Source organism: Symsagittifera roscoffensis, chromosome 2, assembly GCF_963678635.1.
Source record: "Symsagittifera roscoffensis chromosome 2, txSymRosc1.1, whole genome shotgun sequence".
In the NCBI taxonomy this organism is placed as follows: domain Eukaryota; kingdom Metazoa; phylum Xenacoelomorpha; order Acoela; family Convolutidae; genus Symsagittifera; species Symsagittifera roscoffensis.
This window is the reverse complement of record NC_087063.1, coordinates 76,554,223-76,579,668: the sequence shown is the minus strand read 5'-3', so window position 1 is coordinate 76,579,668 and position 25,446 is coordinate 76,554,223. Positions and strand designations below refer to the sequence as shown.

The 25,446-nt window shown below is 35.8% G+C and overlaps 2 protein-coding genes across 4 annotated transcripts in view; both read right to left on the bottom strand.

Annotated features, from left to right (window-relative positions):
* LOC134839585 (trimethylamine monooxygenase-like) overlaps positions 1-7,825 on the bottom strand; it is a 49,016-nt gene extending 41,191 nt beyond the window's left edge. The window contains exons 1-3 of the mRNA XM_063855189.1: positions 7,481-7,825; positions 6,631-7,085; positions 6,208-6,385 (exon numbers count right to left, since the gene is read on the bottom strand). Coding sequence (XP_063711259.1) covers positions 6,208-6,385; positions 6,631-7,085; positions 7,481-7,674 — 827 coding nt within the window. The 5' untranslated portion in view covers positions 7,675-7,825. The remainder of the gene's footprint in view (positions 1-6,207; positions 6,386-6,630; positions 7,086-7,480) is intronic.
* A 7,482-nt stretch (positions 7,826-15,307) lies between these two features.
* On the bottom strand, positions 15,308-18,286 carry LOC134840566 (lipopolysaccharide-induced tumor necrosis factor-alpha factor homolog). 3 transcript variants are annotated; one of them, XM_063856475.1, is made up of 4 exons: positions 18,266-18,286; positions 17,987-18,046; positions 16,943-17,071; positions 15,308-15,552 (listed from the first exon to the last, which is right to left on the bottom strand). In XM_063856475.1, exons 2-4 carry the CDS (start codon positions 18,044-18,046, stop codon positions 15,373-15,375), a joined length of 369 nt encoding a protein of 122 aa, XP_063712545.1. In that variant the 5' UTR covers positions 18,266-18,286; the 3' UTR covers positions 15,308-15,372. The 3 variants fall into 3 exon arrangements, with proteins under 3 accessions (XP_063712545.1, XP_063712544.1, XP_063712543.1); XM_063856474.1 differs by lacking the exon at positions 18,266-18,286 and having other exon boundaries at positions 17,987-18,061; XM_063856473.1 differs by lacking the exons at positions 17,987-18,046; positions 18,266-18,286 and adding an exon at positions 17,619-17,912.
* Between the last annotated feature and the right edge of the window lie 7,160 nt (positions 18,287-25,446).

Genomic DNA, 25,446 nt, shown 5'->3' with positions numbered 1-25,446 from the left:
AAAGTTTTTGCAGCCAAAACTAAGGTATCTAGTAAGTTACAGGATAAGCCAAAATGTGCGCTCAATCTGAAAAAAACTGTATAAAACAAATTTACTTATGGGTTTTATTGGGTAAACACACTCAGTCAGAATAGAAAAGCATCTTAAACAATTTGCAAAATCGAGATCACAATATCAACTTGTTTCGGTATAAGCTTTTGTATGATAAATTGGCGCAAGCTAGCCAAAACAACCGGTGAATTTTGCAGCCAATACCAAGATATCTAGTAAGTTACAGGATAAGTCTTTCAAGCATTGTGAAGCTGTTTGGTTTTCAAGGAACAGAATTTTATTCACGAGCAAAATACGTAGCTTAACAGAAACTTCGCTTGGCTTGCCTCAATGGCACTCATAGTTATCGGCAATGTTCTAGGGCTAAAAAAAGAACCCGAAGCCAGAGTGCGATAGCACACATAAACTCTTGCTCTAGGGAGCCGATAAAATGTTTCCTCGGAAGGAAAAGTCAATTGACTCAAATAAGGTTGGAATAAATTAATCCCAGGAGAATACAAACTCTTCCACACACGCCGCTGTTTGTAATGTACATGAAATTGAATCGTCTAAAGGCTTGTTGTCGATCGCAACAATTGGTGCGTCCGCGGATGTAGCCAGTCTCCTGACGTTGGTTCTTTGTGATAGTGCGTCGAAACACCCTTGGGTGCCTTCCCCACTCGTTAACCATCTCAAATTAGTAGGGGAGACTATTAACTTGTCAATTAGTGCTTTTAATTCAACCACTGTTGTTGAGACTTAGAGGGTCAAGTTTACAGTTTCCTCCGAACCGAATATTAGTCATTTTGTGTTTACTCTGTGTGCATATATTTAAAACCATGTTTGGATTGGTTTTGAATTAATCAAAATTGCTGATTTGCAGAGTAATTATCCACACTTAGCTTTTATTGAGGACATTATGACAAGACTACCACCATGCCGGTAGAGCCATTGAATTCATCTTCGAAGATGATAAAAACTCACCGTGTTCTGGTCGCCTACCGATAGGTTGGGTCGTACGTGGTCCGTTGCCGCCGTCCAACAGTTCTACTTCTTCGTGTTTTAAGTGTGTTGTTGAAGGTTCCTCCTTGACTGACCAGAATAAATCCAGGTACGAGTTGAAATCCTATTTTGCATTCAAACGACTCGTGCTCGTTCTGCCGCACATGCTTTACAATGGCGAAACCGTTCACAATGGCGAAAGATACATTGGGTCTATGCTTTGGATTGATAGTAATGTCAGCCTAACAAAAAAGTTTAAAACATTAGAGTGAAGGTTGAGTGAAGACCCTGAACTGCGCGAAAGATATGCAGACACAATTAGAGAGGATATACGAAAAAGCTAGGTTGTTACTGTCGAAACGCATGATCCTTTTAAGCCTACCAATCGCCAATGGTATCTTCCGCACCATCCCGTGGTAAACCCCAACAAGCCGGGCAAGGTGCGCCGAAGCTTAAGATGGGACTCATTTGGATTAATGTTGTCATTAAGGCTGATGAAATGAATATAACAATGAGCCCCGAGGTTGCACGGCACTTTCTTCAACAAGTCCTTATTGGTGGGTCCCGATCTGCTCCAAAATTTAGTTTTTGCATTTTTGTGATTCCGTAAGAGGATACATACCACTCCCGATGCGGTAGTTCACTGGAACACTCGCCTTATATTCGGTGCAGGGGATTCGCCTACATGAGCTAATTTCGAGTTGCGAAAAACAGCAATTGATCATATGTCCACACACCCTGAGGACGCTCCAGTTGTAAAAGCTTCGGTCGTTAATATAGCGATGAACCCCGAAGTTTACGAAACAGTATTTTCGTCCGTCAAAAAAATATGCAACGTTGTCGAAGTGGGACCATGTTTTAGACAAGTTAGTTGTTAGCAGAGGTGTGGATTGGCCTCTCGATAACGCAATGGCTCAATGATTGGAAAACCAGTGCCCGAAAATGGGATGACGAAACACCGGAAGACATCAAAAATAAATTTCTCGAATTGAACTCCATTCTCCCACTGTTAGGGCAACTGCCTATTCCCCGTTGTTATTTCTTAGAATCTGTCGACCAAATTGAGCTTTGCATGTTCGATGATACCTCGCACGACGTCTTCTGTGCGGTTGATTTTTGCGTCCGCGATTCTGGAGTTTGTACAAAACTCAAATATTCTTTATCTTTGGTAAAACTCGCGTCGCGATGATGAAAGCGCTATCTATACATAAGCTAGAGCTTCAAGCTTCTCTGCTCGCCACACAACTTAAAGATGATATACTGAAACCACTTACCGTTGAGATGAATCATGTCTACATGTGGGTAGACGGTACTACGGTTTTACACTGCCTAAATTCCAATGACAAATTACCTGTTTTCGTCGCCAACCGTGTCGGCGAAATCCTCAAATCGACCACTATTGATGAGTGGTTCTATGTTATGAGCGGCGATAATCCAGCTGATACCGGTACACGGTGGATGTCTTCAGAAGCACTCAAAGATAGCAGCTGTGTTATTGGTCCGAACTTTCTCAGGATTACTGATTGGCCGTTTTTAGCCAATGAACTTGTGATCATCAAATTTTGTTTGAAGTTTCCTTCTTGTGATGTCGATAATTGCTTGGAGACATCATTTTCTTCGTTGTCCCCGAAGTTACATCCATCAAAGATTCTCAACACGGATTCAATTGGGAAAGGTTTAGTTCCTTTACGAGGTATAAAATAAGCGTCGCGTTTATGTTGAGGATGCTGCCTTCACATGAGAGTTTTCGCGGTAGGGACTTACGGATCACCGACCCCATTGACCTTGATGTCGCAGAAAACAAACTACTCATTTTGCTCACATGGAACCCTTACCCGTTGAGCTGAAAACACTCGCCGCTGCTAAACCGATTAGGAACAATAGTAGGATTGCCATACACTCTCCTATTATCAATTCCGCTGGTATCATTCGTTCCACCGGCCGGATTGTTTGCTCAAGAATTATGGGTTTGATACTAAGCACCCAATATTACTCGACGCCCCTCATACCCTAATTCGCTTGTTGGACTGCAACCTCCACCATAAATATTTTCAGCAAGGTTTAGATTACATGCGCTCCGTTTGAAAAATGAAAAATGCAATACTTGGGTTGCGTCGACTACTTCGGTCTATCGAAAGTCAATGTGTAACATGCCATAAACGCAAAGCAAGTACCATCCAGCCAATTATGTCCGATTTATCTGTCGAACGTCTCGGATACAAGCAACCACTCTTTAATCATACGGGTGTGGATTACTTTGGACAACTTTACGTTCCGGTTCGCAGAAACACTGAAAAAACATGGGGACTTTTTTTGATTCACATAACCACCAGGGCTGTACACCTTGAGAATTTACCATCTCTGAGCACTAGTTCTTGTGTCGTGTGCATTGAACGGTTAATTGCGCGTCGTGGTACACAAAACACGATCTGGTCGCATAACGGCACGAACTTCGTTGGTGCGGAAAAAGAGTTACTTGCCTGCATCAAGAACTGGAACGTCATGGCTACGACCATTGTTGCACGCAAAGGTGTTCTGGTAAATTTAACACGCCAGATTCACATCATCATGGCGGCTCCTGGGAGCGCCTCGTCCGAAGAAAGAAGGCGGTTGCCGAGTTACTGAAGAGATGTTAGACACAACACTCTGGTTAGTTGAGCTGGAATTGAATTCAAGGCCAATCACTCCCGTTAGTACCGCTTCACGTGAGTAAAAATCGTCAACCGCAAACCATTTTTTAATTGGCCACATGGCACAAGCTTTTCTTCGCTTTTACCTGGGGAACACTTCGACCACAAGAAAAGGTAGGTTCGAGCGCAGTCGTACGCTAACTCTATATGGTCTCGTTGGCTTCGCAAATACGTTCCCTCACTGAATAGGCGTGTCAAGTCTCAGTCGTATGGGTGATTGAAACTGATAGTCCGCATGGTGTTACTCTATCGCCCGAATCGTCAAGCTAATTTATGAACAGGACGGTTGCGCACTTTCCGCTCTTTTTCAGGTGCGGAGGATGTTGCAACGCAAATGCAACTAGAGCATAAATGCATATAAAATGAGGCAAGATGGCCAAGCGGACTATTCTAAATGAGGCAAAACAAAGTAGATCATTCCAGAGTAGGTTTGAGTACCCCACCGGCCCATGTATTCACATACTAAAGAAGGGGTTCTCATCCTATTTGACCACTTTTTACTGTTTTTGGTTCTAATTCGGTTCAGCTTTGATTAGGGTTTACCTTAGAAAAAACAATATGTTTCAAGGACGTAATTACCAGCTCTTTTGGCTAGGTTGCGCCATTTTGCACCGTATTCGTGGCTGATTATTGGTGTTTTTGCTAATGTTATAATCAAATGAAACATCATTTATGGGTTTTCGGAGAGTTTAATAACTGATAAATGCTCTCATTACTTCAATCAGTTAAACCTTCAGTTTTTACCAATTTACGGAGATTGAGTGCGCACCTTACTCGACCGAAACAAATAGATCAACCGTGCTCGACCAAAGAAGATGTGTTTAGACCGTGCTCGACCTAAAAAAGTGCTCAAACACATGTTTTGAGTTTCGACTTTCCGAGTTTGGGTATGTTTCGACTTTCAAACAACACGAGGTATCCAAATTTTAAAATTATAATTTAAACTTTTCCGGGTGATGCTTTTTAATTTAAACCTATGATGCTTTTTTATAACAAAGGAAATGTTTTCTTTCAATTTAAATGCCTTGTAGATGAACTATTTTTGAGCTATATGTTGATGTTTGAAAGAAAATTATCTCTCGACTCCGAATTAACGCGGGACAATTGGTATCTTTTGTCCGTGCTCGAGTTATGTTTCAACCGTGTTGGACCGTGCTGGGAGTATGTGTCGATCGTGCTCAGAGCATGTTTCAACCGTGTTCAACCGTGCTCGAGGTATGTTTCGACCGTTTTCGACGGTGATCGAGGTAGGTTTCAAATATGTGCCCGACCAAAACCCCTGTCTCGACTATTCTTTTACGGTCGAGCACTGACATAAAGTGAGCACCGGGAAACAAAATCTTGAAAACAAAACTGATTTACAAGCTCTCCATAATCACTATGTAGACCATATTCTAGCCACTTTTGACAAGAAAAGGCCAAAAGTGGCGTTTTTGGTCACATTTAGGAAAGCTTTGACCAACAAATTGCTTTTATTCCGGCAAACCAAACTTAGTATATATTAGCGCCATATGAGCCTTTCAAATCTTTAGGGTATGTCGGTCAAAAATGGATGTCTTAGAAAAGTTCCTTGAAGAAGACCCTTTGGGTCGTCCGGGCGTCGAATCCCTGAAAGGGGGCGTCCTCGCCACACCCCCATCTTAAATTAGCTATCGATCTTTGATATGGTCCTGATCAGGGGCAGATTTACGGAGGGCGGGGGGTTGACGCCCCCCCCCCCTCAGGGATTCAACCCCCTGCCGACACTAAGGCACCCCTCTTTGTACTGTTTTGAGATATCAGTGTTACGGACCCTACAAATTTTTTAAAGGCACCTTCGGCCGCCAATATAATCTAAATTTGAGGGGCGATCGAGTTTTTGTCAAAATTTTGCAAAAAATTCCTAAAAACGCCTTTTGGGCCTGTTTTTTTTCAAAATTTTGCCTGCGGCGCTGAAAAATTCGGCCAAAGCAGGGTCATAGTATTGCTTGGCGAGAGCTCGGAAAATCAATTTGGTCGACCACAAAAAACAATGTTAGACAAAATTTTCTAATTTATTTTGAAAATCCGCCCCCCTCAAGAAAATCCTAGATCCGCTCCTGGTCCTGATTAAATGAACTGGTATTCATAAAAAACTCAAATAAAGTCAGAACAAATTCAGTCCAAAAAAGGTCTGGATGAGCTTTTCCGATCCACATCATCCAAAAAATTGAGTTCCCAGGGGTCAAACCGGATTCATTTGGTGGCCAAGATCTCAAAAAAAAAATTACGGTCCCAAAGGCTTGAAGTTACCAAATTTTGGTCCCGGTGATCTGACGATAAAACCACGATCTCGACCCAACTTGTGTTTTTAGCTCATTTTTGAAAGTTTTTTGGCGTCTATTTTTTATACAAATCAGTTGTTCTACAAAATCAGTGCCGTGCATGAACGTGTTAAGACTCTGCAAACTGCACAAACTAATTTCAGAAGTTTTTTTCAACAGAGTTATGATAGCTTTGACCTCACTTGATGGTCGTTCCTTCGATGTTCTTGACAGGCCTTTTCAGATCCACCTCTTTAGGGAGTCCTATCATAATTGGCTGTGTACGTGCACTCACTGTGACCTTGGCAGCTTGTGCCTTAACCAACAGACAAGCAAAGTCTTCAGCTGAGAAGTTAGAGCCAACCAGAAGAACTCTTTTTCCTGGAATTAAATCAAGTCAAAGGCCGAGGATGAAAATCAAAGTTGAACATTTAAAGCTGCCTTTTTTAGTTTAACGGTTTGCAGTAAAGTAACAATTCAAAAAGCACCAAAATTTTCAGAAAAAAAAATGAGGGAAAAGCAAAGCTTCACAAAAATTTAGACAAGTTCTTCATAACGCTTTCCGTTCTAATGTTTTTTTCTGGTCCCTCAAAATTTCAGGAGTGTGATATAGTTGAATATTTTACCATTGTATCTCTCAGCATCGTGGAAGTATTTAGCATGTAAAATTTTCCCTGGAAACGTTTCCTGTCCCGGGTAGGTAATGTAGTTTGGTTCATGATAATGTCCAGTGCCGACGATTACGTAATCAAAAACTTCTAGAACATCCCGCCCGTTTTCCTCTGCTAAATTTTTCACTTTTACATCAAATTTTTCAGCTTGTGAATTGAACTTGACGGATTCAATCCATGATTTGAAACGGATGTTCTTTCTAATACCAAAATGGTCTGTAAATTCATTCATATATCGGACGTTGTCGTCCCAGCTGGGAAAACATTCGAACCCGGTGTCTTTACTGGCATCGTACTTATGAAAGGGAAATTCGGGACACTCCTCGAAGTACTTGGAACTGTTGGCTACCAGACCGTAGTAAGCTGTGGAATGTCGCTCCATACCATCTTCTTCCAATCCTTCTACAGGTCTGAAATCATTAAGTGTGTCTTCACCACTGATCATCTGATAATTTTGAGTTACTTCTTTTTTGTTTTAAGCACAGACGATACATTTGTTTGCTCCATCGAACACGAACAAATTATAACCATTTTAGGATAAGAGAACCTTGCAATGCAAGAAAATGTTGAGTGTTTTTCGTAATGAAATTGTATTTTGCAAATAGCTGGTTAAAATGGTGAAACAATTCGTGAAATACTTATCTTTTAATCTGCTCATAAGGAGTACATATAGTTCTACAAAAGTTTATGTACTTTTTGGAAAGTACACCTCTCAAAATGGACCTCCACTTGGGATGTTTACTCGGTTAAAGCAATTGAAAACAAAACAGTGACTATAAAAAAGATTAAAAAGTTCCCATAATACCGAAAATTCCACATTCCTCCAACTTCTGCATATCTCTCATAGCAGGTGACGTCGAACTTGTTCACGTCTAGGCTCTGCAGAGCTCTCAAGGTCATCAGACCAGCAGGACCTGCCCCAATAACACAAATACGAACTTTGTTAGCCTCTTCCGCTGATCCTGTATTAACGTTGAGTTGATTTGCAGTCGGCATCATAAGAAGATTTTTGAAACCGGTTGAAATTAAGAAGAAAAGTGTGATATTGAACTGATTTAAACTTTCAAAGTTTCATTCAAAATCTGTTTTGTTTCAATTCGGTGTTCTTATTTGATAAGCGCGATAAACCAAAATTTCTGCTGAGATACGTTTGCGTATATTATTCACTGGTTATTCCAAAAGACTCACAAAGCTTACTATCAGACCCTCACAGATGAAAATGAAATACTCTGGGTTCAATCAGGCTTTTAATAAGTACATTGTTCGTAAGACGATCAAATACTGGTTTTGGTTCTGAAAACTTAGATTTTTTGGTTGCTTCAAATTTGTGTAATTTTTCGTGTACCAGCAACTTTAAAGCAAACTCAAGGAGAAAAAACTTATTCGCGGGACCCAAGTGTGCTCGACTGAATTTGACAGTCTCGATTGAATTTGGATATGAGTTCACTTTAGCAGCCTCAGAACGAAAACTTAATTTTAATCGGCTTGTACTCTGGCAACTATAGTGCTTGTACTTTGGCAACTATTGTAATATTTCAGCACATACAAAATAAAGAACAATAATTTTCATTCTGTTCTTAAAGTATATGAAAGTTGAAGTTTAGTAACGTTTTCGTTAATTTGATTTGATTCATTTGCAAATTTGTGAAAAATTTATCAGGAAATTTCAAAGAAATGCAATCCAACAGTTGTTCGAACAACTTTTTTTTTTACTGTTCTTGACTTTTGTTCAAGCTGCGCTCGACCCATTTGCTTCCAGTACCCACGGAATTTTCTGTGCAAGATCTGGAATTCTTTATTTCTCACATAAGTTGATTCTCAGATCTGAAAATGATTATTTCAGATCTTGATAAGAATTTACAAATTTCAGATCTGAACTAACCTTCAAAAACAACAGCTCAGATCTGAAATTAAATCTGAGAAACCCTTTGATAAATTAGAGTTTATACAATTTGAGCAAACATTTGAGTTTTAATTTTTGATGTTTCTGCAATACACAATTACGCTTAAATTTACTAGCGGTACAAAAATTCCGAATAATTTCACAAATATATTTTTTTCGAACTAAATTTCTTCATCAACTGTGTTAAAAAGTTTTTTAAAACTGTAAGAAGACCTGTCAAATTTTTGATTTTCATGCGCTACTTATGCATTTCCATTGTTCATCTCATGCTTGGGGAAACATATTTTCGTCTTTTTGTTCCGAGTTTTGAAGATAGTGATAAATATATATACTCGGGTTGGTTTTTTTATTTAGCCTGAAGACTAAAATTTCTCGGATAAAAAAAATTATAATAAGAAAAGTTTGCCAAAAAAGTTGTCATAATAATTGGTAATGTGCCACCAATTCAGGCAATATTTTCTATTATGATAGCTAGAAAAAAGAATATTTTCACAATTATTATATCGCATATCATTCCACTAAAATTTGTTTTTAATTTCAAATGACCTCAAGAAAAGCTCTTTTTTTGCCAGTTAATCAACATGTAATTTAATTTTAGCGTAAAGTCATAAAAACATGGCTCACTGAAAGTTTGAACTTATGTGGTAAATGAAAATCCAGGCATTGCAGATTTTTTAAAAAAAATCTTGAAGCATTGCGAACTTGAATTAACTAAGAAACCATCAGTTTGAAATTTGGCAAATATAAACTTAGGATGTTTGTCCAAGTAACATATCCAAAAATAGTTGTCAAGGCTGAAATTTGCTCTGTTTTGTAATTGAAAACCGCATATCGTTTTTTATTAAGCCGATCAAACATTACTGAAAATGCTCATACTCAATCGTTTGGATAAGTTGCCGGACTAATTTATCTGTACTTCATTTATTTCCAATAAAACTGCCCGACGTGTAAACTCTAGCTGTTGAAAAACGGCTCGAACACTCAATTGATGTCAATACTTGGTCCGAGTAGTAGATTTGTTAACTAAATTAGAACTTCTTTGATAGTTTGAATTATTTTAGGAGGTGTCACAAATGAGTCGCAAGCAATCGTAAATAGTTTCAGACACGTTATGAACTTTAAAAACAATTAGGACTTGTTCCTTCTCCAAACAAATGTTTTCGATGAAAAAAAAAACATTTGTCAATAAAATTATTTTTAGATTTGAAGCGGAAGTGTGCACTCATTTTACTCAAACATTTGGCAACACTATTATCTAGAAGATCCCTAATGGGTAATTTTGATATACAAAGCTTATTGATACGCCTCAACGCAAAGCGAATATCGGTTTGAATTAGAGCCCTCTCTGATATCTGACTCCATTTCACATTGGAAGGGTCTGAAATTTGCTTGAAAACTTCTACAAAACTGCGCATCATACTTTATTTTTTGATCATTGCGTATGCCGCGTAAATTTTTGGTTCAAAAAGAGAAATCTAATTGATTCCAGAGATAATCAACCTAAATAAAATGCCCAAGCATTTCTTTAAAATAGGTTTTTCTACGTTTTAGTTTTCGAGACATGTTTTTTATGAAACTTTAACATTTCTTTCTCAATAACTTTAAAAACGTTAGAATTTTAATCATAGAACTTTATGAAGTTCTAGAAAATTGAAATCGAACTTGAAATCATTTCAAATAAAATGACTGTTGTTGACAAAAGTTGCATATATCACAAAAAGATACTAGAGTCCAGATTCAAAGTTCAAAACGATATTTCGAGCGGAATCATTCTTGGTAAATTTATGAAATTTTGTTTTCTAGTTTTAAAATTCTAGTTTACTTGTCGGGCAGTTTTAGTGGACTTATATGACGTTCACACAAATTAGTCGGCAATTTATCCAAAGATTTTTTAAACTAGAAAATCAAATTTCATAAACTTATCAAAAATGAAACCGATTGAAATAACGTTTCAAACTTTGAATCTGGCTTCGAGTATACTTGTGTGATTTATGCAATTATTGTCAACAACAGTCGTTTTATTTCAAAATTTCGATCATCAAATCTACGGTGTGTTTTCAGAACGTGTTTTTTATAAATCACCTCCCATTTCACGAACATTTGGGTTGGTTATTTTTTTTGCCGAGTTTTGACGATGTAATTCATTGATTAAGTTTTTTTTGCTCACGCATGAACACGCTGATCATAGTGCTGAATAAAAACAAACGGATAAAATGGACTAAAACAAAACTTTGTTAATCTTTTTTCTCAAATTGGGTTAGTTTTGGCCAAAAAGTGATAAACGCAAAAAAGGCTTGGCTTTTAACCAGCTTTTTTAAGATGCATTTTCATGCAAAATTCAAATCAAAATTAATTGCGCCGTTAAAATGGGTCATTTAATTTGGTTTAAAAATAAGGAGGTAAACAGAGTCAATTGATATAAGAATAACTAAAACTGACCCTGTTTACCTTCTTATTTTTAATCAAATTTAGTTTTAAGGGTGTAACTTATTTAAATTTTTCTATAAATTTGCACTATAAGAAAGCTGATAAAATTCCAAGTTTTTTTTCCTATAAACCAGTTTGAAAAAAAATTAGAAAATTCTGTTTTAGTGAATTTTATCCGGTTGTTTTCAATCAACACTATAGTAGCTTGTTCAGCATAAAATTCAATGAACTGCAATAACATGCACGAACAAATAACAATCTAAATCAATGAAGTAAATAATCAGAGTTCAGCGAATTTTTCTGCTTTTTGCAGAACAAATCACTTCAATAACCCAAACTTTCGTAAACTGCGATAAAGTTTATGAAAAACACAGCTCCGATGATCTTAATTTGGTTATTTGACCTTTGATAATATCAAAAACATATCTGGTAATTTGTTTGTTTGGCCCATTCATCCATTTTTGGTAATCAGAACACGTAATTTGTCAAAAAAAAACTCTGATTTGACCAGAAGACATAATTTGTAAATTTGATGTGTAGAAAATAAAATACAGGGTGTTTCAAATAAACTGTAATGTTATAAAAGCTTCTCATTTCATAACTGTTGATCATTTCGACTTCAAATTCGGTGATATTATGTAGAACAGGCGGAGATTTGATAAAACTCAAAAACTGCGTTGATGAATTGAACTCGATAGTGAATACCCGCGATTTTCCAACTATTTCACGCTTCCACGCAACAAAATTTTTTTTTAACTATTTGTTCATACGTAAATGAAAATGGTTTTCACAGTAAACGAAGAAAAACGGATCATTTGTTTGTTTGCAATTTATGAATCCCCAACTGAGGTTCGGAGAAAATATATCAATGAATATTACATTGCCCCACGCGTTGCATCAACACTTCAACTTACGCAGTTTATCAGAGTGTGGAAACGGTTCCAAGAAAGAGGCGGGTTATCGAAATTTCAAGGGCAGCATCGAAAAAGAACGGGGTTACCAGGAACCGATGAAGCGAATGCCAGTATTATAAGACACTTTGATTTTCATCCTAAAGATTCAATAACTAAAGCAGCAGCTGATTTGGGGTTGAGCCGCACCACAACTTGGAGAGTCGCGAGAGCTGCCAAAATGAAGCCCTACAAAGTGCTCAAAACACACCAAATTAAAGAGACGAACTTCGGCTTGAGACTTACTTTTGGTGTCTGGTGCTTGAGCAAGATTGAAACAGCGGCAGATTTCACATCACGGGTGATTTTCTCAGACGAAAAGTGGTGGGTGCTCGACAACTCTCCAAATTCTCAAAACGATAGGAGATGGAGTTTAGTTAACCCCAGAGAATACGCGGAGTGCAAGTACCAGGGCAAAAAGAAAGTGATGTGCTGGATGGGTTTCCTTCAAGGAGCTGTTCTTGGCCCGTTTTGGTTCGTAGACGAACAGCAACGACCAATAACACTGAACCAGTTTTCGTATCTGAACATGCTGGAACACGACCTCTGGCCAGTCATTCGAGAACGACGAAACTTGAGGCGCATATGGTTTATGCAAGACGGAGCCACATGTCACTGCACGGGACGCGTACTCAGTTGGCTTGGGACAAAGTTCAACGACAGAATTATAAGTAGACGAACCCCTATACCCTGGCCACCTCAGAGTCCGGACCTGAATCCCCTGGATTTTTGGCTGTGGGGTCATCTGGTGAAAATTGTTCATAGTGCGAATCCACGAAGTATTGACGAACTCATGCAAACTGTAGAAGATGCCCGAAATACAATAACGCCCGATAATATCGAAGAGTCATTGAGAAATTTGACGAAAAGATTACAAAGCTGTGTTGCTCAAAACGGCGGACACTTTCAGCATCTTTTATAAAACAATTTTATCAGATATTCAAATCTCCGCCACTTATCTATCTTGTGCAGAAAAAATTGTGTATTTATCTCTTCTCAAAAAAAAGTTATAGCGTTTTATAAAATTACAGTTTATTTGAAACACCCTGTAGAAAAACTCTGATATTATTTTAGTATTAGGACTTTGAAGTAATGTACTTTGAGCAGTTCTTATACCCCTATAGCTCTCAACTAACTCAAAATTGGATTAGTAGGAAATAAAAATTAAAAAATTCCGATTTTATTTTAGTATGAAGACTTAGAGGTAATTTACTTTGAACAGTTCTTAGACCCTTTAGTTTACTGAGTTGTGAAAAACATGATGTTAAGAATCTCAAAAAATCTGATAGAAAAGAGAACCAGACCAAAATTGAACGCTTCTACAGTCGCAGAACATAGAAGTTGTAACTTATGGATTTCAAAAAGCAAATGAACAAACTTTTCTTCACTTTTTTGCCGTTTTCTCTGCAAAAGTTCAAGATATTAGATTGAAACTTTGGCATATGCTCGATGCAAATATTTGGAAGGACATAGCCGGGCAAAAATTTCAGAAATTAACATAGCTAATAATTTTAGAGGCGTTCGCGCTGTGGAAAAATTATTGCAAACAACATATGGTATTTGATTTTATAGGCTCAATTTAGTTTTGTGGTAAGCGAATGATATTGACTTAGGTATTATGCCGCCGAAAATTGACAGATAACAAAATTGAACGAGCTATTTAGTTTGGCGTAAGAAAACGGCTAATATTGCACGAATAGTTTGGCGCTGATAATCGGTAATGACTGCAAAAATCAGCACAGCAATTATTTCGGAAAAATTTTTGTTTCAATCTAGGCACAGGATTTCTATTAGCTTGAAATTTTATTTTCAAGGGTTTTTATTGAAGTTTTTGTTTAACTTTCTGGTAAAAACTCCTGCAAAATTTACTTGGGTCGTTAAAACAGTTCTGACGGTTTCTTGACTCCAGACCAAGTAGCTGTTTCAATTCTGCTATCGGTGGAATCGAAACAGCTGCTGTAATTTTCGGCGACTTAAGAGAGTCAATTTCATTGGCTTCCCAGGGAACTAACTTCTGTTCATAAAGTCATTTTCTCATGTGGTTTGCGAAGATGTTTCCACAGCTAGAACCCCTCTAAAACTAGTTATATTATACTGGTTAGTTTACGCCTTCAAAACAAGATTTTTCGACCTTTGGCCCGGTAAAGCCCTTCCAAAAAGTTTCACATGGCAAATGTCAGAGTTTCAATGTTTTATCATGCTTGATAAGTTTCAATACTTAATCCTGATTTTCATGCTTTATAAGTACTATAGCGTGTTTTTTAACCTATGAGATAAGGTTAACTTATTGGGATAACGTATGAACTTGATTTTTCCTAGCTTGAAGCTTATGTTCTTTTTTCTATATTTTTGAAAGAATATGACAAAGCGTTTGCATATTGTTCACAGAGTGGATATTGTTTTCATTATTTTTGCGTGTTTCATCACGACACAATCAATAAATGACTTCAAAACTCGTAGATGAGAATTGCAAACTTTTTGTTTGGGAATTTGCTTAGAGTAGCCCGCAGTCAATTTTTGAAATATGCAAATCCTGGAAGAGAAAAATTTGAATAAACTGGTTTTAACGAGAGTAGCATCGATTCCAAGGCAAGCTTTTGGAACAGGTCAATGCAGCAGGTTTCGGATGCGCATCAATTCACCGCGACAACCCCCAGACAGCTGCCAAACTGATAACATGCTACAGGATCATATTTTAGCTACCATTGCATCAAATTGCCAGCGCATAGTAAAATGTCCAAAAAATGTTTTTTTTAAACGTAAATACTAAACAAACGAAAGTTTTAATAACAAAAAAAATCCTTTTGACAGCTTTTTTCAAGAAATTATGGGTTTTTATTTTATGACATCCAATTTAGGCCGACCAGTCCTAAATTTTTTCTAAAGGCGCCTTTGGTTCCAATATTTGCTAACATTGAAACCAAGAGCGCGCCGAAAAAGCTCATTTTTTTGTCAAAATTTTCCAAAAAGTTCCCAAAAAAGGGTTTTTGACCTGTTTTTTTTTTAAATTTGCTTGAAGCGCTAAATTTTTGGTCAAAATAGGGTCATTTGGATTTTGGATGTTCTGGGAGAGCTCGGAAAACCAATTTGGTCGATCTAAAAAAAGGTCGATAAATTGACCGAATTTCTGTGATTTATCATTCGATAGATGAAAATATAGAAAATTTTTTATTTTCAATCGGACAGTGAAATGAAGTGAACTTTGGTTTACATGTTTGATGGGGATTTTTTTTATTATAGAACTTTTTTGGTGGTCAATTATACGCTTATCTGTCTTCTCTTGAACAATATAAAGACCTTGTTTATCAAAAAACACTATAAGAATAAGAAAATTTTATTTTTTCAGGTTAATTATTGTTTTAATTGGGAAAGTATTCAGTAATGATGTTCAATTTAGATGTATTCTGATGAAGCAACTCAGAAGACGTCTTTCTGTCCCATGACGAAATTGCAGTTTGGGCATCTGTGCACTGCCTTTTTGAACTCGTTCACGAAGAAGGGAATTAAACAGCAGCCGCAGCCGAACCCAATGAAAAAGATACCCAGACAGATGAGCCAAGTCAGCCCACTGGTCTCATAGTCCACGGCTGTGGTCACCTATAAATATACCCGGGTCAGGTTTTCTGCGTTTTTTCGACCGACTCGACCCAAATGAAAAAAAAAACATTCCGAACGTGTTAGACCGATGAAAAACTTTTCGACGTGTTCGACCGATGAAAAACATTTCGAATGTGTTTGACCGATGAAAAACATTCCGAACGTGTTAGACCGATGAAAAACTTTTCGACGTGTTCGACCGATGAAAAACATTTCGAATGTGTTTGACCGAGGAAAAACAGTTCAACTGAGTTCGAACAAGTAGTAGTTTGAAGCTAAAAGAAGTTGCTTCGAGGAAAAACTTGTCGATCGGGGAAACAGATCAACCGATTGATCAATGAGTAATTTTGAGCGAAGGAAAATTCGACCAAGATAAAAATATTTTGGCCGAAAAAAGTTGAGCCGGAGAAAAGTTTTCCGATCAGGTTCGAACTTGAAAAAAAAACATTACGACTAAGTGTATTTCAATGTTTCAACCATTTTCAACCGAGTAGTTGAGCTAGTCGACTATTTAATATTTCAAACTTTTTAATAACGATCTAAATCCTATTTAATGCTGTATCCATTGTAGCAAAAACAGATGGTAAAAAGAGTCGGCTTTAGAAGAGAAGACAAATCACAAAAATTTTCATTTTGGTTGAACATAGAGAGTGAAACATCAAAATCCAAATTTCAACATAGTCCTAATTCTACAAAATAGCATTTTACAAAAAAAAAAACGAAATTTCTTCTGTATAAAGGTCTCTTGAAGAAAAAACTTCAGTTTTGTTTGAATTTTCTAAAATTAATTTTCCATGAAAATATAATTTCTAGATTTTGTCAGAAAAATTTTACGCTATTTTTTTTTTCATAAAATGACTCTCCGTGGACTATCTTTTCTCGTAAAACTGGCTGTTTCCTAAAGCTCTTTATTTCTGCATTGGATAATGCGCGCATACGACGCGATTCTTGCCTTATGTTGATTAAATAATTTTCCGGTAGATTTGTGCGCTGAAACTTTTACCTAACTAAATTAGACAAAATTTGCTGAATATTTCACCTCACAAGTTTAATTTTACAAGATTTTTTTTGCTATAATCTGAAATTTTCAAATTTTAGCTATCGCTCTAGCTTTTTTTTTCACTCGATTCAATCGCATTTTCTAGAAAGAAAATTACGAAATTTATAAGCAAAGAATTGAAAATGCAAGAAAAATGTCGGTAGTATGAAGTTATTCAAAATTAAACAAATTTTTTTTAAATCTTATGATATTTTCTTAAATCGAAAAGATCGAATGATTCTGTACTACTTGTTCAGCAACCGGCTATTCTTGTTCATTTTTCCGACTTTTATGTTTCATGCTAATTTGAATTACAAGCTCTGTGTCTTAATTTTCTGTCGTCTAACTTACCCTTGCTCTACATGATTGACAGTCTGCTGTTTGAGGGTATCTACAGAAACTCAGTCTGGGACTCATCACAACAGTAGCAGGCATAGGGTAGCCGGCATTCATGGGAGGAGCAGCCGTGTAGCCACCGCCCTGAAACGCAATAAAACAAACGGTGGCGAGGAATATTAGTACCCCACTCTGGTTCTTGGCTTTCGACAGAGCTCAAAATTTCTCAAAATGTCTCCAAAAAAAGCATTGGGAGCGGTGGTGAAGTGATTTCGTCTCCGCCTCTCAATCGAAAAGTCGGATGTTCGAGGTCCACCATGATTCGTGCTCGTTGCTTCAGGGTGAGGCAACAATATCCAACCCAGAAAAATAGCCAAAAAAACTGCAAGCACTTCTTAAGCAGGGGTTTATACATGCAGTTATATAAAGTACTAGCATGAATGGCACTCAACTACGATTTTGACACGATGCTCATAAGTCGGGACCTCGGCAGAGGGTCGGAGTCAAGCAAACGCGAATACTTAAAAGAACGCTTAAACTATTCAATTGAAGCATAACAAATATTGAATAAATCATGTCAATCATTGTGAGAAGGATGTGTCCGAAAAAGTGGCTGTTTTCGTTGACAATGATTAAAAAAAAATATTTTTTTCTCGTTTTTTTTTTCAATTTTACCGTAAGTCAAACTCACATATTGTTGTTGGTGAGTAAATGGCGACGAATACCCCGATGGATAAGAGGGGGGTACGTGTGCTTCCCCTCCTCCAGCCGGCCACTGGTACCCCTGCTGGTTGGGAGGGGGCATCGCTTGTTTGGGATAGGCAGCGTTCTGACTAGACGCACACGTTTCATTCATTCTTCTATTTTTGTTTTTTTTTCTAGGAGCTTTTTGAAACAGGAAACTGATCCGCTTAAAATGTGTCAGCAGAATCAAAATTGGATAATATTTTAAACACTGTTTGCGTTTCAGTGAGAAATGGCTTAGAAACGGTGTTAGCACGCAAACGGTAAATAAATTGGGAAAACTGTGACACGTGAAGCTTTAAATGTTGTTTTTACCTGAACTTGCGTGGTTGGTTGCTTGGGAGTCTTGCAAGCAAAATCTTGGTTGACAGCCATCTATTTATTGAGAAGACAAAAGTGGCTCTTTTACATTCCGTCTTGTTTAGTTTGCACTATAAAAAACAAATTTTGATATAGTCCGACGTTTTCGAAATTTGGCATATTTAGGGGGATTATCAAATTTTTCACAAAATTGACCTCAAAATAGGGTTTAAATATTCACCTGGACGGTGAATAGTAAAAGAGCCGAAGAGTATTTGTATAATTTAATGGTACAAAATAAAGAGGCAATTGACGTTACAATGACAAAGATGACTTTCTTCTGTTTACTGATTGTATAAACTTTACTCTATTAATGCTAGTATCAATGTTGAAAGGCAGCTCCAACATCAAACTACCGATAAAATCGATTACGAAAACCAATGACGATCTTTTATTAACAAGACAAAAAGATATAACATCGATAGCAAAAACTCGAATAAGAAAGTCTGACGAACATTTTTGGAAAAAAAAACAGTCAATTATTGAATAAAATACGGAAAAAAAAGAAATATAGACCTCGAACCAATTTACAAAGCATACCCAACAAAACTATACTGGAATTACTTCTACAAAGACTACTTAGTATTAGAAGAGCCATGTCTGTGAATATTGGAATTGTGGCCGCTTCTCTCAAATTAAGTGACCAATAATTCGAGTTGGAATATAATAGAATTGGGTCGAAATGGTAGCAACATACCCGATTTGGGTCGAAATGGTTGCAACATACCCGATTCGGGTCGAAATGGTTGCAACATACCCGATTTGGGTCGAAATGATCGCAACAAACCCGATTTGGGTCAAAATGGCCGCAACACAAGTCTTCAACCTCAACCCGGCGTGTATCTCAACTTCGTCATCGCACTCAAAATCATCGTCATCGCACTGAGATTTCATAAGAAAAATTGGAATATAATGGATTTATATGACAAAAGGGTTGAACAAAAGGTTAAAGATTTGATGCCAATTATAGATTTGATGCCAAATTAAATTTTCAAACCAATTTTATTGCATTGTAAATGCTTTATAATATTCATAAAAAATAGTTTTTAACCGACTTTTCTTTTATTGTTCCGACCATTGAAGATTGGGAGGAACTTTGAATTCAGGTGTGTTTTAGTTTTTTGTATTCCACGCAAAATCAGGTGCCACAAATAATTACAAAACTGGGTTGAGTGATAAATCATATTAAAACCCTTTCAGTCGTTATTCGGACCACATTAAAAAATTTCCTAAATTTTTTTCTTGTATCAAGAAAAATCGGTTCGAAATTTTTGAGTTTTGTCTTAGTTCGAGCAAATAAAGCAAGCAGGCAGGCTTACTACAGCTGAATGATGAATAATTTAAGACCTTAAAAAACTTTTTTTAAGCAAGTAAAATTATTGTTTGTAGATTTTCAGCTTCATTTTGGGAACCAATAACTTCAAAAAGTTACTGCATTTAAAAAATTTTCGGCAAAAAAAATTGAAAATAATTTTTTTTTTCAAATTTTTTAAATTTTTTTTCCTGTGTTTTTGTTCACATTGCTTAAATTACAATGACTGTCTTTTCGGACTAAATTCTATTTTGTACGTCAGATCCTTTCATCACACTAACAGCACAAAAAAATTGCACTCATTTGGAAAAAAAAACTTTCTAAACCGTAGTTTTCTGAAGACTATGATCGGAACTTTCTGTGCTACTTTCACAGTAGCCCGCTATGCCCATTATAATAAAATTTTCGCAAAAATCCGTTTCAATTGTTTTTTTTCTTTAGGTATACAGTTTTGTTTTGGTATACAAAAACAACGGTCAAGTTTAAATTGAATGAAAAAATTCAAAAATTTCAGAGCAGTTTTTGAAACAAAAACAATTATTTTTTCTTATAATTCATCAAACCTGTAATAAAACTTTTTTAATGGAATCAAAAAAATAAATATGGCATAATCCATTTGAATTTGAGTTTGACTAATCTTACCAGCTAAAAACATAAAACAAAAACTAAACCATACGCCTGCATCAAAATCCTAAAGAGTATTACTACTCATCAAGTAGGATATCCTAGTGAGGAAAAGAAGATGGTCACAATTTTTAATGGTTATGATTTTTATTATTCTGATTTGTATTTTTAATGGGGTTTTCTTTTAAATTATCTTTCCGAAGAGCGCTGAAGCTAAGCAACAGTTCGAGATCAAAATTTTCTTACAAGTAGATAACAAAAAACTGCTTTCAAAGCTCATAAAGCTGATAAAGGCCATTTTATGGATGTTTCCAGATATCAAATCATTTTTTTAGTAGTTAAAAGCCTTTTGTACTCTCACAGAAAGCAATACTTGTTTAGCAGTTGTCGATAACTTCGTTATTGCCAGGATGCCTTTTGACTTGCTTCTGGTACGTTGTTTAGTATAATTATTCAGTTCAAGATGTTCGGTATAATGTGTTTGGTATAATTTTGGGACAAAAAACTGTTCTCTTTTTTCGATCTCAATTCAAGTAGTGCGTATTACTGTAAATAGGAGATTAGTACGTATTATTGTAGATAGAAATACGTTTGTTATCTAATTACTTGCAAATGTTTGTAATTCGAACTGAAGTACCAAAAGCGAAGTGATCATTGAAAAAGTTAGTACTGATAATAATAATTAGAGTTTTACCCGGATTTACACTAAAAGCATTTATTTGAAACCTTTTTAAAACTTTTTCTAAAGAATATCTGAAACTATCACTGAGATTTTTCTCTGCTTCTTACATCATACTATCATCAAAAAATAGCACTATCTTAGATCTATTATTTATTTTTGGAGGATCATTGATTTATAACAAAAAGAAATATGGTCCTAAAACAGATCTCTCAGCCAGGCGTAAGTCTAAAGTGCTCATTTTGTAAATTACAAGCGTGGCAAAATATCATGCACTTTAATTTTGTTCGAAATCGAATTGAGGCAGCTAGCTATTTTTATTAATTTCCATAATCGACCTAAATTGCCACACAAAACATAATTTGATCAGTCCAAAATTCAAAAGTTAACCAATACTTAATTTACCGAAACAGATCTCTGAGGGACTCCACGTGCCAAAGAACGCAAGGTTGATTTTTTGGATCAGCTTCAACAGATTGATACCTATTTTCAAACTATGTTTCAAGAAGGTTAAGAAAACGACCTCTATAACCTTATTTTTTCTTATTTTGTCAGAGGTAAATCATGGTTGATGGTTTCGATTGCTTTATTTGAATCAACATAGCAAGATCTTTTGGACCATTGTGTTTCAGACCGAAAGTTTCATCTCTACTGTATTCAGTGAGTTCACTCAAAGCATCCTCACATTCCTTTCTTGGTTGAAATCCGAAGTGTTTTGGATATAGTATGTTTTTTTTTCTGGCAAAACTGAACATCCCATTAAAAATTACTCTATCGAAAATTTTGCTTGAGGAACATAACAAACTAATTGTTTAATTGTCAAAAAAACTTTCTTTCCACCTTTGAAAGTAGGTATGAATTTTACCACTTTTCAGCCATCAAAAAAAAACTTTGCATTGCAAATATACTGTTTAGAAAGGCTGCAATTAAGTCTGAAATTATTGCCCCAAGAAATTTTAAAATTTTATAATTCATGTCATTTACGCCATCATGACCAACGGATTGTTTGTTTTGTCAGCATGTTATTTAATTTTTCAGCTTTTTCTAAGATATTTTAGTAAGAACCATTAAGTTTTCAACTCTATCTAAACTTTTTGCTGCTTTTTTTTGCTCGAATAATGGACTTTGCAATTTTTCTCCTTTCAAAGCAAAGACCCATCATCAGACTGAATGAAATAATAAAAACTGGGGTTCATAGGGTAGAGACTGCAAAAATCATTTAAACAAGGGTGACTGACATACATCCAGATTCAGACTATAAGGCCAAATCAAAACCGGTTTCAGATCGTGTGGGTCGACAATGAACCGCGATTACACCATGGGAATCAAAAAATTCAGTTATCGGCCATGGAGGACCAAAACATCCGGCTTCAGAACGTTGTTAACAAGCCATATAGTTCAGATTCTCAGTATCGACAAAATGTTGGTTCAGAACGACGTGAAATCAAAATCAAAAATTCAGTTTAAAACCGCGCAAACCAAAAATATCTGGGTTAAAAAACAATGGTTTTAGATCGTATGGATTGACAAAGTTTCGGCTTCTGACCATGGATTACGACAAGACGCGGCTTATGGTTTTTTGCCGTTGGTACATTTCATGCATTTAATCCATTTGGAATAGACTACCTACCACCTATAAATGAATATTTTTTTAAACGAAACTCTAGTGCGGATCAAAAACAAAACTCAAACATTTGCAGATAATTTCGATGAAGTTTTAATCATCAATCAGGTCTAAGGTACCATATATCACAGTGAGTTGTCTTTTTTTTTATAAATTATCATTTCAGAAAACAAAACCAATAATCATTTTCTCAGCTTATGAATATCCCTGCTTGAGATACGGTTTTGCTTTTAAATAATGTTCAAAAATTGCAATAGGTTTTGAGGATGCAGCTATCCGGAGTCTACGTTTAACAATTTGATCAGAGCATGTGAAATCCAAACAAACACTGATTCAGGAATTAGGATTAATAAACCCAGTCTTCCACCGTGACAAACGTTACCATTCCGCATTCAGATCATTGGGACCAAAAAATCCGGTGAACTGACAAAATTTGGGCTTCATACAAAATTTATTGTTCAGAACGCCATGGAGATCAAAATTATGCAGTTTTAAGCCGTGTGGAGCAAAAAAAAAAAGTTTAAAAACCTGGTTTTAGATTTTATAGATAGCTTTGACAAAATTTGGTTTTAAACTTGGAGTACGACGAAATCCGGTTATGCGTTTCACGTGGGTAATGTTTATGCTATTCACGCTACAAAGCATTTTTCGTTTTAACGCCAAAAACAGAGTACATGTTTTTCATTGCCTAAAGAAAACCATTTTCACAAAGTAACTAGTTCGTTACATTCAGTTTTATAATTTTTCAACAAATCTGCTGGCTTTGCTATGATATCTTTTGTTGTTCCGACTTTCGAAGTCACTGAGGAATATATATATGCTCGGATTCATTTTTTCAGACCAATTTTACAAAAATCAGACTCCTCGGGGGTCGATCTTTTGATCTGCACAGGCTTGCGAGGCGTCAGTCTAAAGTGCTCAACTTATAATCTACAAGCGTGGCAAATTATCATGTTCCAAATTGAATTGAGGCAGCTAGCTAGTTTTATTAGTTCCATAACCGACTTAAGCTAAATAAAATACAATTTGATCATTTGTATTTTCAAATTGTATTTTATTTATCCTTCTAAAGTCGAATAGTTTTTGCCATTACTTAATTTAGCAAAAGCTATTCGAGACCAATTAAATGGCAGTTGCAACATTCATGCTTTTGGCTGAATACGAGCAGTCTCGTTCGATTACATCGTCGTTGACTTAACCGAACGTTTTCTCATCCTGACTTAATGCGATATCAAACTTGCTGTTACTCAAGTCTGATGCCGCCTATATGATTTCCGCGCATCTAATTTTTGCTCAGATGTAACATTATATCGAACTGTAAGTACTTTTACCCACGACTGCAATCATGTTTAAAACTCAAGACCAACTATTTCGTTTCGCTCAAGTCTATATTCAAGCTTCCCACATTGAAGTTTCATGAAAAATAATCGACAATTTTGGATTTATTGTCGGTGTCTCAAAAACTCGAAAACAATTGATTCTAATGAGTTTTGAATGGTTTATGTTGTAAAAATGTGAAAACATTTAATTCCATTTCTATTTGATAATAAAAATTTACTTTATACACTTTTTCAATGTGCAGATTTTCAAACAAAGTTTGGAAATTTTGTCAATCTTTTTTAGGTGGATCCAATTGTTTTGACGAGCACTCCCAGAACATTATAAAGACCCTATTTTCACACAGGTTTCAGAAAAAAAACAGGTCATTTGTCGTTTTTCAACATTTTTTGAAAATTTATGACCAAAAGTTTGCGTTTCAATACTAGCAGTTGTCGGCCTTCAAGGCGCCCTTAGAAAATTTGATTTAAAAAAATACCAAATGGAGGTTTGGTTGTGGAGGGGGTCGAATTCGCAAGGAGGAGAGTCCGCCCTCTCCATCAATCAGCTCCGAGTATATGATAAGAAAAAAAAGAAATAAACTTATTTCGCAAAATGATATACTTCGCTTATGATAAAATATTAAATGAACCAAATAACATGCCTCTTTTCATTATGGAACAACTTTTAGGACGGATTAATTCTCCGCTTACTAGTTAATAGGATGAAATACATCGCTCTTTAATTGTCTCAACTTTAACAGCCATAACAGCAAACTTTTTAACAGCCATAACTTCAAAGATATAATTTTGCAGCGATCACAAATAAGAAAAACTATACCAATTTGAGCTCAATACATTATTTTTTTGGCTACAAAGCTTTCGTATACTTTTGCTACCAAAATACTTTTTATGTAAAATTTTAGTCGTTTATTTCGAGCTGAATTTGATTTGAATATCCACGTTTTTGATCAACGCATGGATTTTTGGGCTGAGTTCTATACTAAGTTGAAAGAAAAATGATCACAAAAACAAAGTTTTGAAACAAAAAAGGGGGTTTTGCCAAAAAAAACACACAATGTTTTGAATCATATATTGAGAATTTTCATACAATCGTGAACATTTTTCTCAGTTTTTCATGAGTTTTACCCAAACTCTATCTTTTTTAGTTTTATCATGAGAACAAATTGACAAACCATCCGCTAGATCCCTCCGTGATTAGAGTATATACTATGGGCGAAGATTATTTAAAACAATTGGTTATTGGTTTGGATTTAGGTTTTCCTTTGGGTTTTTAATTTTGATTTTTTTTCCACTTAATTTCAAATTTTGCTCATTAAGTTCTATTACAAGAAAAATACATCAAAAGTTTCGATCTAAATTATTGCCCAAATCTGAGAACTACAAATAGTAATAGAAATTATCATTTTTTGTTTTCAGATTTTGAGTTTGTTTTTCTTCCCATTTTTTCTTCAGATTTTGCTTTTTGGCACAGAGCGCAAAAAAAAATTTAAATATACAACTAAGATTTTGCACGAGCTAAAATTTTGCACCAAAGTGTCAACTACAAAAAAGTAATTATTGGTTTTAAATTACTTGATATAAGTTTCAACGCTAATATTTTGAATTACTTGATCATCAATGATCTTCATGAAGGTCTCCTACTCGACAAAAAAATATAACTAACTCAAAATCTAAAATCTTGCAGTAATTTTATAAAAATACAAAAAAATAATTAATTTAAGATTATTTAATGATTAGTTTTTCAAAATAATCCTATTTTGGTTCCTGCTTGCAACAAACTTCAAAAACAATTTACTTAAACTCAATTCAAGATCATCAGGATTTTTCTTAGATCAT

What these genes read in the sequence shown, in the direction of transcription:
- LOC134840566 (XM_063856473.1), bottom strand. Translation starts at nt 17,783, where the DNA reads ATGAATGAAACGTGTGCGTCTAGTCAGAACGCTGCCTATCCCAAACAA. An exon ending in TTACTCACCAACAACAATAT is followed by an intron (nt 17,072 to 17,618) that starts GTGAGTTTGACT and finishes ATTGCGTTTCAG; the next exon opens with GGCGGTGGCTACACGGCTGC. An exon ending in GTCAATCATGTAGAGCAAGG is followed by an intron (nt 15,553 to 16,942) that starts GTAAGTTAGACG and finishes GTATATTTATAG; the next exon opens with GTGACCACAGCCGTGGACTA.